Here is a 20,496-nt window from a genome sequence, read left to right as displayed (position 1 = left end):
GCAGGGCAGGCACCGCCGGCCCCTCCGGGAGCACCGCCAGCCCTCCTGCCCTCGTCGCCAGACAAGGGCTGCGGACGGAACGCCGGGGGCCGGCGGCGGCTCACCTCGCCCCTCCGCCCCCCGCGCCGGGCCAGCGCGGAAACTTTCGGGAAGTCCGCGGCGGAGAAACGCCGGAGAGCCCGAGTCCCGCCCGTCCCTCCAGCCCTGCCCTGGAGCTGCCCGAGCCCCGCCAACCTCTCGCCCTTCCATCGAGGCGCACGGGCGCGAACCGAAGGGCATCCCGGCACCGCCGCCGCCTCCGGACACTTTTTCCACCCTACGCACGCAGCGGCTCCGAAGTGTCAACCCCGTCAGGGGGACGGGGAGGGGAAGAAAAAAAAAAAAAAGGCAGAAGAAAACAAAAAAACCCAAACCAAACTAAACACCCACCGACTGCGAAGTGGCAGCGCTCCCCCCTGCCCCTTCGCCGCCCGGCCCGCGGGAGGGCTGCCATGGGGTAAGGCGACTCCTTACCTGTGAACGTCTGCGCTCCCGCTGCCAGCAAAACTCCGGCCAAAGTAACCAGGCAAGTTCCAACTTTCCCCATATTTCCACCCCTTCCTGCTCCGGGTCCAGAAAAGTGCCAAAGTGTTTGCCAAAGTAGGAGGCGCCCCTCTCGCCCCCCTCCAGTCCGTGGGGCAGGCGAGGAGGGGGCAGCCGGACTCCCGCACTTGGTGCCTCGCGGGCTGTTCTCCTTCTCCTTGACCCTCTGTCCGCTCTTAAGGGCAGGGGAAGAGGGTGCGAAGTGGCCGCGGGCCGCCCGCCCGTCTGCCTTCCTCCGGCCGCGTCGCTGCCCCGGTGGGCGCCGCTCGCCTCCCCCGGTGCCCGGGGGGGGGGGCACCCTTAATCCCGGAGCCTCCTCGGCCGGCGCCGCCGCTAGTCCCGGTTCAGCTCGGCTCCCTGACTGACTCGCGGTCCCCCGCGGCGGGCGGGCGGGCTGAAGGGAGCGCGGAAAGTCACGCCCAGCCGCCGGCGCCGCCGCTCTCCCCCGCTAGAGGGCGAGGCGGCCGGAACCCGCCGCTGCACAGCAGCTCGGGGGCGGCCGTCGCCCGAGGGGGGAAGCGCTCGAACCTCCTTCCCGACCTGCTGCCCCGAGCGCGGCTCGTTTTGCAGAGGTGGCGCCGTGCCGGGCAGGGCGATGTCGAAAGTTCGCGGACAGTGGAGGGAGGAGGGGGAAGAGAAAGAGGAACCAAAAAAAAAAAAAAAAAAAAGCCACGCATCTCGGTAACTTTGCCGCGGGCCGGCCCCGGCCGGAGCCGCCGGCGCTGGAGTTGTGGCCGCCGTGGGTACCTGCCCCGCCGGGACGGGGCCTCGAGGGGACGAGCGGCGCGGCCCCGGGGCAGCGAACTCGCCCCCGCCCCGCCGCTCTGGCGCTGCTCCGGGCACCGGGACAGGGAACGGGAAACGCAGGAGCGGGGGAGAGCACTGGCTTTCCATCACCGCTTCGGTTTGTTTGTACAGGCGGTCTGGAGTCTGTCTGAAGAACTAGTTGGAGGCCGCCACTCAGCCTTCCTGGGGAACCGCAAGCGTAAGAGCCCTGCCCGCACAGCGCTCGGCTGATACAGAGAGAAAATTGAGATGTAGATGGACTCTCCGGGTTGGCGAGGAGAGGCACTGTCTTGTAAATTAAATGCTTTGCATTCGGGTGCTGCTCATAAAACTTGAGCGCCTTGCTTAGCTCCCGGTGACAGCGACCCTTGGCCTCTCCGGAGCGCTCCGGGAAGGGACCTCTGGAGATCGCCCAGCCGGCCCCGGGATCAAGACACGTGGGCATCTCCTACTTCTGCGAGTAAGAATAACCTCAGGAATTGGCAGGGTTAGAGAGTGGATGATGGAAATAAAATCACATTAAAATGGCAGTTATCTTTCATTATTTGCAGCGTTTGACTTTTGGCAGTGATCTCCACGTCACCTATGAAACACTGCCGCTTGACAGTCGTCCTCACACTGGGGCTTTGGCTCCTGGTGTTCATGGCTCTGCAAGGATGTGTTTGCTGGTTTTAAACCACTTCTTTCTAAAGTGTGGCTCTAGAGGTGGAAATATTTTTGTTGGCTCACGCTTTCTATGAAAGCTTTTTCTTTCAAGTGCAGCTGTGGCCAAATTCAATACCTTGCCTGTTCCATGTGGATTATTAATAAAACAGTAAAACCAAGAATCTAGATAATGCTGGAATTAAGGGTTTGAGGTTCTAGGTTCTCATTTTTCTCCAGCACGGGTCCTCTGTTTTCCATGCTGCTCTTATATATAGTTAGCTTACTTCACTCCTGTTTCAATTGAGGTCAAAATTCCAACCATCCCCCACACTGTCGTGCGAGTTACAACATATTAATGATTTGTCCATATTTTATATTATTTTTACATACAACACGTTATCTTCAAACTTAGGCACACGGCTGTATCATTTCCAGGGATCGGCCAACCATGCTGTTTTCGGGACGCTGCTCTATTGTGTTTTGGGTAATGCATCTCTTAGGTGACGCAATCTTAGCGACGGGACATGAACTTTGAGATGTGTGAGGGTACGGCAGCTGCCTCAAAAGTTAACGCAAGGGGGCAGAATAGCATTAATTGTTGTGTTTCCTGACGTCAGACTTTTTCTTTTGAATCGTGAGCCTTCTATTAGTTTATTGTTTGCCTGGACCTTCGCAGTCTTCCCCTCCGCCCCCCGAAAAAGTTCCCTTAATTCACCAAAGCCTTGGTAACCTAGGGGTATTTCATAATAAAAGTGTGTGGTTTTTTTTTAATTTTAGTTGTAATTTCTTCCTTGTTACATAATGTATGTATTTTGTATGTTCTTTAAAAGCTGCTGTTATAGTTTTTAAAAATTAGAAACTGTAGGTAGTCTTGAAAGTGCTACCTTTGTAACTAAAAAACTCAAATCTCATAAATAATCAACAGTAAATTAAACTTTAAAATGTGTCTTCTAGTAGGTCTGTACTAAAAATAAAAAAACCAAGCAGTTACACCAATGCGTATGCTGATGATGACCTCTCTCAGTTCAGGATGTCCGGACACACATAAAATTGTATGTCTAGCCAGCCATTGTCAATCCCAACAGAGCAACTCTCAACCCCGACTTTGTTACAGAAAATCGAAAATTCCATGTCTGTATCCACAGCTATCTGGCATTAGCTTAGTGAAGATGAGATAGAAAGTCAGAAGAACATGTAAGAGTGTTTGGTCACAGTTACAGTAGGACTAAGTGCGTGACCTTCAAGGACACAAATGTTCTGCTTTACTTACGGGAAATGTAAGAAACAGTTAAGCTCCGGGGAATAGCTAGACCAGCAAGAACAATGGAAACACAGGTCATGCATGGCTGATCGGGAATTGTTAGCTGTGTCATAAATATCACAAAATTATTCCTGCAGAAAGGAGTCAAAGAATGAGACAGTAAGACGTGGAATAAGGAGGAAATCTGGAAATTGTCGTAACTGATTTCTAAATTTTAATGTACAGCAATAGGAAACGCATATAACTAGCCTTCACTGCAAAGATCCTTCTTTATTTTAAAATAGAGAACTTCTATACATTCCACTGGGGGGAAATTAAACAACTTGATGATAAATTGTGAATAATTACACTGTTTATTACAGAAACTTCTCTGGCACAGCTGCTCTCTCCCTGCTAATCATTCTCTTGCAGAACCATTTCCAGTATTACAGATCTCTGAGCTCCTTCTGGCAAATGATTTTTGAAAATTTCAAACTGATCAAGAGCTGTATTACTGGCTAGAGGGGTCTGAGGTCCAAGTACTTATCATCATGTGGAAACAAGACTACTTGACCTATGTCAAGAATAAGTTCTTAAAAAGACATACATATAGGCTTAACAATTAGTTATGTATTGTGTTTATCTACTTGGCTGTTACCTTTCCTTTAAGATGCTAATGATACTCAGTGCTGTTCATTCTGTGTTGTTGGTGCAAGATCAAGTAAACATATCTCAGATTCCATAAGGCATCAAGGCCATCCTGCATAATCCGTAGCATGAAGTCACCCTTCCTATAAAGAAACAGAGCAGGAACACTCTCTTGCTCATGTTACAGCAGAAATAGAAAAGCAAAGACTAGTATTCAAATATTGGAGGAAGGCCCAAACATCCTGCCTTTTTTTGACCTGTGACAATGCTGATTAAGTGGCCAAGAATGTGGGCTACACAGCTGTCACCTGATCTTTTGGTTCAGTAGCAGATAACATCACTCTCACAGCTTAAAGCTATTTTTTGCACTATAAAGTAGTCAGAGAAGAGTGATTTTCGCTAGGCCACTCTATCTTGTTTTAAAGCTCAGACAGACAAGCTTCATGAATCTTTCAATGACACTACTGTTTAAATATGATGAAAGTTAATTTTCTTCACAGGACAGGGGCACATTTTCTTAGTTAAGTACAGCTAATAAGTGAAAGTATGATGTGCTTTTTTAGAAGACAATGATTCACATTCTCTGTTTTTATCAAAGCTGCTTCTCTGCTACAGTGAAATCCACACCACCTAAGAAAAATCACATCATCTCTCTAAGTCAAGGAAAAATATGCCAAACTGAAAAATGGGTGATTTTTTTTCCATTTGGGGCTCTTCTTAAATACAGAGCAACCTCTTCTCCTTTGCTACTGTTCAGTTATCTTTAGGTAGCTTTCTCTTCTCACCTAGTTTTTTACTGATACTCTTCACCTTTTCACTGCTAATTTTTGTCAAGAGCTTTTTAAAAGAAGGGTGTTCATATCTGTGTGCCAGGATTTATCGATTACATTATACACAATTATGTTCTCTTTCATAATGTTGAGTATATCTGTATCCATAGATGTTGTAAAGGTTTCATTTGTTACTGAAGAGCTATTTCAGTGATCAATGTAATGTTCTGAATAAATCTTCTAGTGTTTATTCAAAAAGTCAGGTATGCACCCCTCTGCCTTTTGTTGAGGGGTAGGGTGAGGATGTAGTAGTGTCCTTAAAAGATCAGATCCACCCCATACCCCGTGTTTCCTTGCCTCCAAGGAACAACAAAGAACTCCTTGGAATCTAAGGTCAATCTAAAGCAGCTGCAAAAGTTGCTGCATACAAAATGTTCCATCTTTAGCAGAGGCTCATCATCTTTCCTGCTTATTGCTGCTGGGGCTTTCTGGCACTGGAACTGATCCCTGATCATTCATTTGGCATTGAGATGCTCTAATCACAACTGTAGCTGCTCCCTATCAGATATTGTCATGTGTAATGTGACTGCCTCTTTTTTTCTTTTTTTCTTTTTTTTTTGTTACTAATGATTTGTGCAAGCAACAATAATGATCCATTTTGTCCTAAGGACATCTTGCCTTATTCACTTGATCACTCTGAAATTTGTGATAATAAAAACTAAAGGCCTCTTTGTTTTCAGCTGTTAGAAAAACTTTTTTTTTGATAGCTGAGGAAATGCTACATGGCCACTCCTGGACTTGATATTGAACCATAGTTGGGGCTTGAGAGGGAAAACACACCTGTATCGTTGAAAAGTATTTAAAAGACTAGAGAGAAGCAATATTTAATCAGAAATTGTTGAAATACAAGTGAGAAAAAGGTCTGATGTATCCAAGGAAAACAGTGGGGGAACTTCAGGATCTGAATGTCAGGAGGGAAGCAAAGAGCAACAGATCACACTGTAGAGATATGGTTACTGCTAGTTTAAGCCCAAGAACAAAAAAATGGCTGCATTGTGGAAGTACATCTATTTCAGAAGGTATTCTGATATTTGTTATAATAAGATGGATAAGAGAGAGTGTTGACTGTGCAGGTAGAAGACTGTAAAGTCATAAAAAATTTAACTCTATGTACGGTGCTCTGTCTTCTGCTGGAAGCAAAGTTTTTATTGCCATGATCAATATCAAGTCTCCTTCAACCACTCCTGTGGTTTGTACGAACAAGGAAGAACATGCACCTCCTACCAGACTGCGTTTGGTGTATTTTCATGTCTGCAATCCAAATTCTGTCTCGCGTTCTGATTGTCAGCATTTTATCAGAAAACTATTGTTTTTAACAATCTACAAAGACTTAAAACCATTTGGCTTTTACCTCTACTCTTAGAAGTATATCACTGTATAGTATGTGTAAGAAACAGGCCTCTTCAAACTAGAGCTTTCTGTCAGGGAACAGAAAGAGTCAGCTGTTTCCTAAGGGATGGGGAGGCAGGAATTGAGTGCAGTAACACCTTCCAGCAGGAGAGGGGCCAGGGGCCTGATCCACCAGACCCAGCTAGGTAAGTAGGACGGGCTGAGAGAGCATGGCCACATTCAACCAAGGCTCCAAATCATGAAGGAAGTTCACAATGACAAGGAAGCCAGGAAGATGATCTGCAAATCAGGATTAGGAACATGTTCGGTGATCATCATCGGTCTACTCTGATAAGACAGGTCCAGAAGTGAACCTACAGGTTGGGGCCTGGTTCAGCAGGGCCTATGACCAGATACGTGGAGATCAGTTTTCTTACACCATAGCTCCAGCAGAGACTAATGGCCCCAGAGTGAGCAGAAATGGTGCTTGTGGGACAATGGTGCTTTTGGTGCTTGTGGGACAGAAGGTGTGGGTGGGGGCCCTAACTGAGGCTGATCAGAGGCATTACTGAAGTCAAAATCACCTCACTTTCCACCTTTGCATCTTCAAATATATTACATGGCTTTTAATAAATTTTAATAATTCCCATGCTTTGAAAAGTATATACATTGATTTTCTTTTACTACTTGTTCTTAGCTTCTCCCAAAATATGTATGTCCTTAGCTGTGTCTCTGTCCACATTTTCAGGAGGTACATACAGGAAACGAGCAAAATAGTCCAAATGCCTAATATTGTTAAACACCTACCAAGAGTATACAACCTTCAGATTTGTGTAAGGGTGAATGGGATTGGTCAGGAGCAGAAAGAAACAGAAACACTGAATTGATCAAATGCAAATACTTGGAAATATTCATATATTCAGTCTTCAAAGTCTGTACAAATACAGACTGTAATATCATCTTTGTCACTCGTTGCTTTGATCTTGTCATTCATCTGGGCTAACATCCTTTTCTATTACAAATTTAGGCTTAATTTCATTGTCTTCAAAGTTCTGTACTGTTCCACCTCTCCCTACTCATTTGAACTTCAAGTTGCTATTCTTTCTATTCAGTGCTTCTATAATCAACCGTGTCAAGGAGACAGACCAGAAGAATCGAAATTTAGATGAGCACTGGGAAGTAAGCTGACTTCTTAGTCTTCCAAGACAGAGTAATTGTTCCAAAATAAATTAGTCCTTATTACATAATAGAAGAAACACACACTGAGTTTCACCAGCAGAGCTATAGCATTGTATTTTTTCTGCTAAAAATATTCTAGTCCATCCCTCTTCACAGATAAACCCTTTTTCAGGGTTTCTCTGCAGGCTCCTGTTAGATGGAACATTCCCTTTAGGAGTAATCCCTAGAAATGCTTGGCAAAATTTTGGTTTTCAGATGTTTTCTTAAAAGGCGAAGAACTGAAGCAGACAACTAAAATACTATCTGTCTGATGCCATCAGTGCTAACACTGACAGATCATCTGTGAGGGCCCTTCAGATGGTGTTTACAGTTAGGAAAACATAGTTCTGACTTTTTGGATACATTCCATCAAAAATGCATAAAAGCAAAAGCCAACTGAAAAGCCACGTTCAATATAAAGTTAGTTTTCTCTGCCTGTGAACTTCTCTTGAGTTTCTTCACTCACGTATATTTTTCTCATTTTTCTTCAATAGCTCTGAACTAGCATCAGATAATAGGAGCTGTGCCTTGGCATAAGATTAAGTTTTTCCGAAAGTTCTTTTACAGTTAATTAGGAGTTTGTGAAACAAAAGAAGTGAAATATGCAGCCTCTTTGTTTCTTTTTGTGGGTCTTAAAAACAGTCATTGATGGATGGAATTAGAGTTTCTTCTGCCTCTTTATTACTGACTCTGATTTAGCAATGTAGCATTCATGTTGTCAGCAGCACCTCTAGACAACTTCCTAGTATTTGATGCCATTGTCACATGAGGTGCATGAGACGTTATTAAATTGGATCCTATTGGAATATGAAGTTAAGATTCTTATTTTCCTACAGTTGTAGTTTAACAGAAAGACATGCACTTTAAATCTTGTCTTTCAACAACGAAATAATTTTTTTTCTCATGAAAATCTACTATAATAACAATTTATACTGTTGCAAAACACTGTGATACCTTCTCATCAGAGGCAATTCTGGGCAGGCAGGCACAGTAGTCAGTGATGCAGAATCCATCAGAGGCAGCATATGAGCATAGATGTAAGTACCACCTCTCGTACCACCACCTGTGCTGACTGCAGGTTTTTACCTTAATATGTTAAAAAGTTGTTGATAAGTAAATTATATGTTATAATGATGACATTTCTAAATTACACAGTTTGTGTTAGTCATTTATAGAATTTATTTCATATTTGTGTATTTGGAAGTATTTGAATTAGTTCTTTTTAAATTATAATAGTGGGTCAGGGGAGGTACTACAAAGTTGAAAGGTTCATGTTTAGCATCTATTCTTATTTAGTAGTTTTTTTCCTATTTATTTTCTTTTTAAAATATTTCTGCTTTTTTAGAAGGGGAGGAATATATTTCGATATACTTATGATTGAATTCTTGTTGATGTTCACTTGTGCAGAATGATGAAGAGGCGTGAAAGTTAAATGTGCTTCATACCATCATTTTTTCCTCTTGATTGCTTTCATACCAACAGCAGATGTCCAGTGAAGGGACACAAATATTTCCCTTTAGGAAGTCATTCCACTGAAAATAATGGGAGCTTATTTAAATAGCATAGCCCTGAGGAGACAAAGTGGGGAGCAAGCACAGAAGAGAATAAGAGGAGAAATTTATTCAGTCAAAGAATTACTTTATATGCATGCCGTGTAATTTTTTAGCATGTTACACATAATAAAATGAGTAGGAATTCAACTACCCATTGATTTGTCAAAAGCATTGGGAATGATAACTTGAAATTTGGTGGATAGCCATGGATGCTGTTCATTCTCCTGCTCCGTGCAGTATTGTGCTAAAAAACAATTATGTAATATTTTATTTTATACTGTTAAATTATTTTATTAAATATAAATAAAGAATTATGATGGATACAAATGTATGTGCTAAAACATAATGCTGAAATGGATTCCTCTCACAAGTTAAATAAGCAGCTCTGATGAGACAGGAGTGATTGGCCAAAATAAAAGCATGATAAGTAAAAGTCAGGAAGGCTTTGCAGATGTGGTGAGTCATTACATACTACTTTATTTTTCAAAATCAGTGCTGATCCTGCTGTTCCTTGTTGTGCAGAGCTTAGATTAAAGTTAATGGGAATTGTATGCAGAGGAAAGCTGCATTATGGAAGTTCTGGGAGTTTTTTTACCCTCACACCACTATTAATGGGAATTACAGGTGTGGTTTGGGGCAAAACCACTACCTGTATAAAAAAAGTCTAGTCATATTCAAAGGGCTACACAGTAGTATCAATTACAGGTCTTAAAACGGTGAATCTCTGTGGAAAATGAGGAAGTGTTCTCTCCGGTCTCGTACACAATGATCAGGTGTAAGCATTGCTGAGGAAATTTTTTTCATGTTGAGGAACTGATCAGACATTGTGTGAAGCTGTAAACTAATGGTGTGTTGTTTCTGGAGACACAGATGCTAAATCAGAGGCAGTAAGTTTTCATCAAAAATCTCTATTGTTTTTACAGTACAAACAAAAACATATTAAGGGAATACTAATAAAGATGAAGCGCAAGTTATAAAACACCTACATTAAAACAATACTGTAACATCAGGGCTATACCTCTACCAAATTCAAAAGTTCAGGTGCAAACATTGAACTGACAGAGTTCTGAATGAATGAAGTACAATAACCTTTGTGGTCACAAGCATTGAGGTATGAGCTAAAAGTTTCCTAGATTAGAATTCCTCCCTTCTAAGCACCAAATGCTTTGGAATAATCTGTATCATAACTGAAAGTAGCTGCTTCTGTTACTGAATTAAATGCTAAAATCTCCAAAATGCCTCAAAACCAGGGACATGCAGCTTCTGGAACAGAGTAACTGTGGAAAAACTCAGAAGGAGAAATTGAAATACTCCTGCATTTTCATGATCACACTAGTAGAAGAACAAGTTTGTGGCTGATTTATCTGCTTTTACACTCTCACCAGTAGAGCTGTTCCTTTTTGAGCAGAAGTCCTGTTCTCAGTGAAACCAATAGTAGCAGCGTCTCTCCCTCAGTACTTAGGCTGCACTTCAGATGCTACAGCACCATCCTATCCTTGTGACAGCTCCCTGTTGTCCATACTGATTCTGCTATGCAGCTGTGAAGAGACGAGGCAAAGATGACCATGAAAGGCAAGGGCAAGGCCTATTTGTTCAGTTCATATGGAGAACACATGGGACTCCTGAACCTGTGAGTTCACCATCATGACTCACGGGAGCCATCACATTTTGGTGACTAAGAAGCTACCTGAAGTAGATAACCAGTGTGCTTTGGTTGAACTTCAAGATATGAATATGGAGCAATAGGCTGCCCAGTTATGAACACTAAAAGACATGGCTCTGTCCTAAGGCCGTTCCCCAAACCATGGATATCCACTAATGGAGGATGGTGGCAATATTCATTCAAATATCTTTGTGTCATGGTTCACTGTCAGAAGGCCATGGTTTTTATTTGGTTGTCTTTTGCCACAGTTCCAGGAATATGCTTGTTAATGCTGTAGGTTTCTGACCACTCCAGAAAAATTGTTCTCCTGTCTCCCATTTTGATAAACATTCACTAGTCCTGGATTTTTATTCCCACCAAGTTTGAACAGAGGAAAAAACCCTCCCTACTGAGTAGTGTGTGTTGTCTACTATCTAGAGAAAAAGTGTTTTCTGACATGTCACTTTGGGAAAGTGACAGCGTGTGAATTTTCATGTGTGCCTTTTACCTAGCAGGACTTCTTTTAGGAGAGCTGTTTGTCCTTTAATTCCTCTTGAGAATCTCCCAGAGTGAATGTGCCTAGGACAATATTTCCTAGTATGAACCACTTCTCACTGTCTGGGCACTTTACAGCTCCATCTCAACCCGTTGGTTCCCAGTACTGCTCACTCTGAACTTGATATGGATGTGAAGGAAATCCCAGCAAAATTATAAAGCAAATCAGGAAATGCCTGTGTCATAGCAGATGCTGGCAGATGCTGCAGCATGCCTGTATGAGGTGACACTGTATGGAAAGGGTGCTTGAGAAAAAGAAGCCATAGGTGTCCCATCCTGACAGACAGGAATGCATTATATTCAAAAAAGAAACCACCGGGGTTTTTTAAATAGGCATAGCTTTGTATTTTTGCACACTAGCTTGAAAAGACAAGGAAATAACACTAACCTCCTCTGTGCTAGAAAGAGGACTGAGGAGACATGATAGACAAGAGGAAGCAGTGGAGACTGCATTGGACCACTGGTCCACAGATAGTGTCTGTCTGGAAGCATCCTGGGCTTAAATACAAGAGATTACAAGACACACTCACAAGGCAAATGTCTGGTGATTCTGGTAATTCTAGAGCCACTTTGAGCGGAAAACATAGTTGTGAAAAGTGGTCTCCAGCAATGAACAGGAGCTAAAGTGAAGGAGTGTGGGTGCTAGCTACTGTGATAGCATAGTCAGGACTGTGGATCTCCCCTATCACCCTCTTTTCTCTGCTTTCTTTTGTTTCCCTTCAGCCTCAGAACTGTGCAGCTGAACCACAGAATATACCTTGCTGTGGTCTGTTCTGGTTGTTTTGGAATTAAAAGTCCCGGAAAGAAATTCTCTGGGTCTTGTTCTCCATCCTTCAGCAGCACCCATGAGGGTTTCATAGAATCATAGACTATCCTGAAGGCATTATTGAAAGTCCAACTCCTGGCCCTGCACAAGACAGCCCCAAGAATCACACCATGTGCCTGATAGTGTTGTCCAAATGCTTGAACTCTGTCAGGTTTGGTTCCACGACCACTTCCCAGGGGATCCTGTTCCAGTGCCAAGCCACCCTCTGGGTGAAGAACCTTCTCCTAATATCCAACCTAAACCTCCCCTGACACAACTTCAGGCCATTCCCTCGGGTCCTGTGACCGGTTGCCAGAGGGAAGGGATCAGTGCCTGCCCCTCCACTTCCTCTCATGAGGCAGCTGTAGACTGCTGTGAGGTAGACTGCTGTGTTAACCCCCCTCAGTCTCAGTTTCTCCAGGCTGAAAAAGCCAAATTACCTCAACCATTCCTCTTATGGCTTCCCCTCAAAGCCCTTCACCATCTTTGTTGCCCTTCTTTGGACACTCTTTAATAGCTTAATATCTTTTCTTACATTGTGGTGCCCAAACCTGCAGACAATATTCAAGTTGAGGCTGCACCAGTGCAGAGCAGAGCAGAGCAGGACAATCCCCTCCCTCAACTGGCTGGCAATGATGTGCCTGATGTGCCTCAGGACAGGGTTGGCCCTCCTGGCTGCCAGGGCACTGCTGAATCACTCAATATGCTGTTCACCAGGACCCCCAGGTCCCTTTCAGTGGCACTGCTTTCCACCATCTCATTCCCCAGTCTGTATGTACATCCTGGGTTTCCCTGTTCCAGGAACAGAATCTGGCATTTGTCTTTGTTAAAATTCGTAAGTTTCATGATTGCCAGTCCTCTGATTTGTTGAGGTCTCTCTGCAGGGCCTCTCTGCCTTCAAGGGCGTCAATACCTCCTCCGAATTTTGTATAATTAGCAAACTTATTTACTATACCCTCAAGTCCTGTGTCCAAATCATTTACTAAGAAGTTGAAGAGAACTGGACCTAAAATTGAGCCCTGTGAAAGCCCCAGAGAGGTTTGTCAGAAGAGTTCTCTTACTAATTTGTGTTTGATGGTATGGGCAAAGGCATGCCCCTGTCAAGAGTAGGTCCTCTGCCTGGGAGGACTGGAGCTGCTGGTGGCTTTGCCTAATGACACAAAGCCAGGTTGTGTAAACCTTGGCCCAAGGAGGATGTCTGGGGAGACTTGGATCAATGCAGAGTGAGCATTATTCCTGCAGCTGCAGTAGAGTGGATTTGTGGTACCATAGATTATGTTCTCTGTTAGGGGTTGATCTGGAAGCTGTGTTCTCTGGGATGATCTGGAAGCTTTTTGCGTTATTCTGTCAACAGTTTGGGGATTAATAGTCTGAAAACTGTTGTGAAGTTATTCAGCATGAGTGGTCTTTATAGTGCATTTGGCCTTAAGGCTGCCTCTGAAGATGCTCTTAAAAGATAGCACAGAGGTAGCTGTTAAAGATGCCAGAAGGAAATAGCTGGTTTTATTCTTGCCTTTTTCTTGGTCCAGTTTTGAACTTTGTGTGTTTGTGTTCTGCTAAGAGTCACCAAGTGCACTGGTAAAATAATAAATTTGATTTAAAAATTAAGTCTTACAGGAGTTGGGAGGAGTTGAAATTGCAAAGATGAATGACATTAGTCTAACTTCCATGGCATGTCAGTGTTTCTGTTAATGTTAAAAATAGTGATTGTACAAGAAGATAATGTAAACAATGTCACAGATTTGTAACACTCATAATGATTGTTAGAAAGCTGTCACTTTGCACATCACAAAACAAACAAAAAAACAAACAAAAAACCCCAAGAATTACATAGAATTCCTCCTGTAATAACAGTATTTTTGCCCACTTAAGGTTACTTTCTCCAAAACCAGTGCTTAAGTCTCCAATCAGCCTAAGTCATATTTTGACCTTTATAAATACCATTTTGACAGCTTCTTTTGTAGCTCACTTGGTCACAAGTCTTTCTTCACTAATAGCAGATGTAAGTGAAAATGTCTCTCATATTCACTGTATATATTAGGCCTTACTGAGAAGCAAACATTTCTGGGCTGCTCCTGATGCCCTTGAGAACAATTTTTCTCATTTTTCTTAATTCTTCTCTGTGATTCAGTTTCAAAGCAGAGACTCTAGGAAAAACACAAAAGTCGGGAGAAGGAAAGGAAGCGAAGGATAGCAAAGAAACGAAGAAAGGAAAGGTGCAGTTACGAAACAAAACAGTACCAAGAACCACCAGTTCTGACTAATAACTTTACTTGACATAGACTTCTGGTTCACCATCAAGGACCAGTTCCGATAGATTTAGTGGAAGAATGATAGATTGGTGTGAGTGGTGATGTGTACATCATCACTGAACAGAGAGATGTTAATATGGGATTCAGCTCTGCAGAAGAGAGGATGTTGTTGCATAAGAAGAGATCAGAGAGGAGAGAGGAGACTTGTCAGCCTCAGTTGCTGACAAAAAAAAAAAAAAAACAAACCAAAAAAAACCCAAACCAAACCCCAACTAAACAGAAGCAAAAACAAAAAAACACCTAGATTTATAGAAAAGATCAGTTTAGTTTAGGATGGAGTATGCCAAAGCACCTGTAGATTTCAGAGAATCTCCTAAGGTAAACTCAAAGGGATTTCTTTTCTGAACTTGAACTCCAGATTTCTGTGGCATATGGATTCTGAAGGGTATAAACGTGATCTGCAAATCATTCTGTCACAGTGCATGACCAGAGGGCTTCGGAATGTGTAGATGCTGCAGTAAAGACTGGAGGAGAATCACTTTTTTTAATAAAAAAAAAGGATGCTAGATTGCTATACAAAAAAATCTTTAGTTCAAGAATGTTAATTTCAAACTAGACACCTGAGAAACTACGAGAGGTCTTGAAGCAGAGCCGCTTTGCCTGAAAGCATCTGAAAGTGAACAAATTACTCTATTTGCAGCAGTTTAATGGATAATTAGGTTAATATGTAACTGGATAATTTACCCCATATTCTGGTCTACCTTGCTCTGTGCCTGTCTTTATGTACAGCTACAGAAAACAAGCATATTTATATGGGAATAATTAAAATAGATATATGTATGCATGACCTGCACATACATTCTTGGAAAGATTATTTGCTCTGAAGATTACATTCCTGCTGGTAGAATGCAGATCTAATTTCATTTAGACAAACCTTTCACAGCTTTTTAATAACAAATGAGAGACAATGCTATACATTAAATATATGGCTAAAATGTCACACATGCTGAACAAAAATCATTGTCAAAGCAAATGAGCATTTGGATGATACAATGATAAGAATAATGTAATTAAATTCATTTTCATACTGCTGATTTTATCACCTCATTTTCACGTTGTTCCTTCTAGCCATATGCTTTGTTTCCAATCCAAGTCTACTCATTAAGTAACAGTAACTAACATTTGTTACACACAATGCCGAAGATCAGGTCCTGGGCTTGCTGGAATAAGGTTTAATTCAACTGAGGAAGTAACAACACAGTAAGAAAGAAGAGAGGGAGAAGCTGATATAAATGGAAAAGCCCATGAACACAGCTGGGTAAAGAACTGGGGAGCTGAGGAGGCAAATGATCAAAAGGATTTGGAAAAAAAAATTAAAGTAAGGGAAAATGAAAAAGACGTAAACAAGGATGAAAGGGAAAGAAGGAAAAAGGATAAGAAGGGGAAAATGAAAAGGAGCCTGTTAATGGTGGCTGAAGATAAAAGGGGAGAGGGAGGATAAGGCATAAAATGGGACTGAATTTAATTATGCATACTTTTCTTTAAATGGCCATCTAGTCCCAAGCTCCGTGGGCCAAGTGTCTGTTTCAGTTCGATTGGTGGAACAAGCTCATTGTGTATCACAGCTTAAATATTTAGCAACAGTGGTACACTGAAAGGAGCTCACTGCTTTTGCAGAGGCGCTAGGCAGGATACGATGCTGGGGGTCAGACTGCTAAAGGAGCAGGAACTCTGGTAGCAATATTCATCCCCAGGACCAGGCTGGCAGGACCTCACGTGCACTCCTCCGCTGGTATGAAAGTGGCACTTGTGAAACCAGGGTCTCCTTTACTCTTTCTAGATGTATTTTGACTCTTTTCTTTGTCAGGGCTCACAGGGCCAAAGCAGTTGGACATTTGGGCCAAAGTTCCGTGTACCTGTTTGACTGTAGCACTCTGCCAAGCTGTTTTGTCTGCTGCAGACCTTGCACTCGTGTCTGCCTCCAGCTTCACCCTTGGCTCTCTGCTGTGCTCTTTGATTCCTTCTCCTCCCTCCAAACTGGGTATTAAGAGGGGAACCAAGCAAGTAATCATTCTCTGATCAGAACCGGCTGTTCTATATTAGGAGCAGGGAAAAAGTTAGGATTAAGCCTTCTTCTGTTTGGCATTTTTAGTATTCAAGTCTTGGTGTTTTATTTAACCAATTAGCATACAAAGGATTTTCTAACAGCTTGTTTATAAAAACTTATGTTTTGGCAAGTCCTGAAGATCACAGATGAAACATTCAGCTCCGTCCTTAGATAAAGAAATGTCTTTATCCTCTTGGTATGGTGTGCTAGCACTTGAAAGGAGCTTCATACATTCCTGTAGGAATAGCTGGTCAGGGAGGAGAACCACTGCCATGCTAAGAGAGGACTAGCCTCTCCAACTGCAGGAAAAAGACACAAAAGAGCTTCTATGAGATGCACATTCTTTTTGTCCCAAATGTTCTCAGGTCAGAGACTAAAAATAGATTATTTTCTCCTCTTCTGCTCTTTCAGAGACAAAACACCATTGTCAGAAATGTTAAAAGAATCGCTCTAGAGTCATGATGACTCACAGCATTGAACCACTCTTCGTGATAGGGATAATAAGATTTTACATTTTGAGGCTTGTTTTCCAGTTCAATCAACATCAACAGTCTTTGGATCTATTTTTCTTTCAATATCTCTGGTACTGTTGCAGTACATTACTTTTTGATAGCAGGGGTCGGGAGGTTATCTTGCTGTCTACTGCCACCACAGAAATAATGTGTAGGAATGTGCAATACATTCCATCTCTCCCGGTGAGTATAATTTGTAATAGGTCTAAACGTGCTGAACAGTGAGGTCATGACATGCTCTGACCTCTTGGTCCCTCAGCAGCAAACCAGGGTGTGATACAAAGCCATTTCTGCCCATACAAACTTTTCTTATTTTGATAGGAAAAGTGTACATCTAGTGGGTGATTGTGGTGGGGGCTCACATGACAGAACAGGATGATGCGCTTGCTCATGAGACCAGCAGTTTAGACATAACCACAAAGACCACTTTCCATCTTTTTGTCCAAAAGGCTACTTTATGTAAGGCTATATTAACTTTCTTTAAGGCTATAAGGCTATAAAAATTAGGATTATATCAACTTTACTTTTTCATTAGCTTTCTTTCCTCCTTACCCTGTCATCTCATTTTTCTCTCTCTTCACTTCTTGTAGCTGTGATTCTGTCTTCTCTAAGAAAAGGTTTCTAATAGAATCCCCACTATTTCCTAAATGAGCTCAACTCCATTTGGCTTAGAACCCAAGTGCCAGCAGGCCACTGTTGACATTTTTAACACTCCTTGAGATTCTTCTCCTCTAAACCTCTTCTGAGCACACGAGCAAGGTGGGAGTTTAAAAGGACACCTAAGGTGTAATGCTAATGGAACAGTCATATTCTGTTAGTATACAGTGTATATGTTACTACCCATTACACAGCAAGCTGATCATGGTTTAGAACTAAGAGAAAACCACAGAGAAAAGACAGAAGCCACCTATTGTCCTGAACATTGAAAGACCTAAAATACTGATGGTTTTCTGCACTTTTATCATCATTTACCTAAGTCTTGACTTAGGTAAAGACTTACTTTGCTGGTTATATTCTTACACAGGTACGTAGTTATAACATTTGACTTGACATGTACCCCTTTTTATGTATATTTTGTAAAAATAAATATATCACTACAGGTGGGGGAGAATCCAGTTTAACCAACAAAGAAACAGGTTGAGTTATTTCAGCTCTTGGAGAAATAGCTAGCAGCTGTTCTTCTTTTTCTGCTGCTGAGAGGAAAACCAATAAAAGAATCGTCATAGGATGTATATTATGCCAATTAGATGTCTGTATTTAAGGAACTTGCATCTAAAACACTTTTCTGGACATTGTGCTATTCCACCAATGGGTTCGCTGTTTTACTTTTTTTAAAATAACGTGAAGAAAAGACAAATGAAGAGGACACAGAATGTTAACTTGCCCTCAGAGCCAAGTCTAATCTTTGGATTTAAACACAACCTCTCAAGGGACTTCAAAAAAAAGCTTTAGATAGTCATCTAGAGAAACAACTAAATTGAGCCAGTAAAAGGGAATCCTCACATCTGCAATTTCCATATTTATCAATATTTCGTCTTTAGACATTTTGTGGAGAAAGGGTTGGAACCCAAATTCGCTGTAGGTTAAAAAAACACCCTAACAACTAGCTTATCAAACAATCCTTTTCTTATTTTCTTTCTCTTTTTTACAAACAATTTTACCATAGGGATTTAGGGATTTTTCTTTTAATCTATAAAAAGTTGAAAGTAGACATTTCAACAGTTCATTATTTTTCCTTAAAAAAAAGAAGTCTGTTCCATAACAGACTATTTTAAGTAAAAACTGTTTTGGTGTTTGATTCTTCTTAACAACTTCCTTACTTGTAAAATCAGCATGGCTGCATTGTTGTATTTTAAAGATCATAAACACTTATTGTTCTTCTTCAAGAAGGAGAGTAAAAATTATTCTTTTTACTTCAGTCAATAACAAAATGTTTGAAATGACTCACAGATTTCAAATTCAGATTTCTAGGAGTTTATATTTGTTTTGTAAGAAGCCTTAACAGACCTAGAGAACATGAGTTCAGACCTGTCCCTAAATCATATTTTACAGTGAGAGAAAATGGTAAAAATTTTATTCAGTAAGGAAATGAATCCCTATTGTGAAAAGAAAAAAAAAAAAAGAAAAGTAGGGTGTCTTGTTCCCCAAAATCTACAGCTCGCACTTACTCAAATTTCAAAGACATATACAGAGGAAAACATTTTCAGTGATTTGTGTTGCCACCATTCTGTGGTAAGCAAACATGAAATCATGGGCTATTAAGAGCCTTTGAGAGCTTGTTTGATCTCACTAATATGTTTCAGGCAAGAATTAAGGCAACGTCTGCATTCCCAGATATGGTAAAATAATTTAAAAATAATTTAAAAGGGTTTCATTCTGCTATGAAAACCATGCCATGTCTTGAACGGAGTACAACATTGGAGAAATATTTTTTTATCTATTTTTAGTATAGAAGATGGAGTTACATCCTTTTTTGTTCTCCTAAAATCTTAGGATTACTGTACCTGCTTCAACCAGCTACTAGCTTAGCTGGCTTCTGCTCCAGCTGTCAGGGAAGGAGTGCAAGCAAGGCTGCTGTCAGTCAAGAAGGCCTGTGGAAAGGCTATTCTGAGCCTCTGTGTGTCAAGTAATAACAAGTAAATCATTTCCCTTCAAAATACTGAGACTGATTCTGCAGTCACTGTGACACAATTTTCTCAAAAATTGTGGAATTGGTGCAGCGAAGGAAAAAATGTAGGGCTGTGTCTGTTGAGAATTTTTTCTGAATTTAGATAATTTTCATTCCCAAGTTCTACAAATTTTCTTTGCAATATCAATAAAAAAGGCAACCTTTGATATGCTTTTTTAACTAGAATACTGTTTGTTGTTAGATAAAAAGAAATGCTTCTGGTATGTTATGAATGCCAGCTATCAGCTCAATAGGTAGACCAGGTGGACCATTTTGGCAGATAAATATTTATTAACTGGACCATTTTGGCAGCTGAATATTGATTAACTGGGCTGCTTCCTGTGTAATTGCTGGCTCAATTCTGAAGCAGGTCAAATTTGATTAACAGGTAGCCAAAAAATTAATCTGACTTTTTCATTGTTTTTGTTATTATGAAAAATTCCTCCTCTCTATGTAGTGGCAATCTGCTTTAAAAAATTGAAACAGTGAAGTTAAAATTATTTAGTCATAACTGAAAAGTAACAGTGAAAAAAAAATGCACAGAGCAATTGCCTTGCAAAATTGATGTAACAGTGCACATTTAAAATTGTACACAAGTTTTACATAGTAAATCATTTAGCAAGTTGTTTCATTTACTGCATCCAGAGTCTCACTCAAGTCTCCCCTTGTTCCTAGATCAGCTTTCAAGAATAATAAATACCCCCTTAAGGGGGTATATTTTAAAGCAAGTAATGACTGCCACATAATTTATCACATGTAACCACTGGTTTCCATCCTTAATTACGAGCATTTAATTCTACTGTTTATTTAAGAGAAGTTAAGCCTAATGTCTATTCTCTGTATATTCTTCGTTTTCCCCAAGAGCTTCTTTTCATCATATATTCAGAGTTTAAACCAAACTGTCCTTTTTTTTGTGAACAAAAGCATTTCCATGGGACTATGCCTATGGGACCCTGTGGCAGAGAGAATCCCATTTAACTCTTGGCATGAGACATATAAAAGGAGTCCTTATTTGATTCAGGTTCAATAAGCAGTAGTTGGTACTTATTTGCATAGGGTAAGCTCTATGCTTAACTTTTGGCTGGTTCAAGTTTTGCCTTCTGTTCAATATTTATTTCTTTCAT

General features: G+C 41.3%; 2 protein-coding genes across 12 annotated transcripts in view; both read right to left on the bottom strand.

The window, feature by feature from the left end:
• The window catches only part of PTPRM (protein tyrosine phosphatase receptor type M), a 449,317-nt gene extending 448,359 nt beyond the window's left edge, over nucleotides 1–958 (bottom strand). For 5 of the 11 annotated variants that reach the window (XM_050306131.1, XM_050306135.1, XM_050306149.1 and 2 more), the window contains exon 1: nucleotides 514–958. In XM_050306131.1, coding sequence (XP_050162088.1) covers nucleotides 514–586 — 73 coding nt within the window. In that variant the 5' untranslated portion in view covers nucleotides 587–958. The remainder of the gene's footprint in view (nucleotides 1–513) is intronic. The other 6 variants (XM_050306143.1, XM_050306170.1, XM_050306178.1 and 3 more) reach the window with 2 other exon arrangements.
• ARHGAP28 (Rho GTPase activating protein 28) overlaps nucleotides 1–20,496 on the bottom strand; it is a 723,491-nt gene that overhangs the window by 416,942 nt on the left and 286,053 nt on the right. The gene's annotated exons all lie outside the window — the stretch shown is intronic.

The sequence above is a fragment of the Myiozetetes cayanensis genome, unplaced genomic scaffold (genome assembly GCF_022539395.1).
Source record: "Myiozetetes cayanensis isolate MyiCay16 unplaced genomic scaffold, myiCay2020 scf1, whole genome shotgun sequence".
Taxonomy (NCBI): Eukaryota; Metazoa; Chordata; class Aves; order Passeriformes; family Tyrannidae; genus Myiozetetes; species Myiozetetes cayanensis.
Note: the sequence above shows the minus strand (reverse complement) of the source record. Positions and strands in the feature narration are given on the sequence as shown.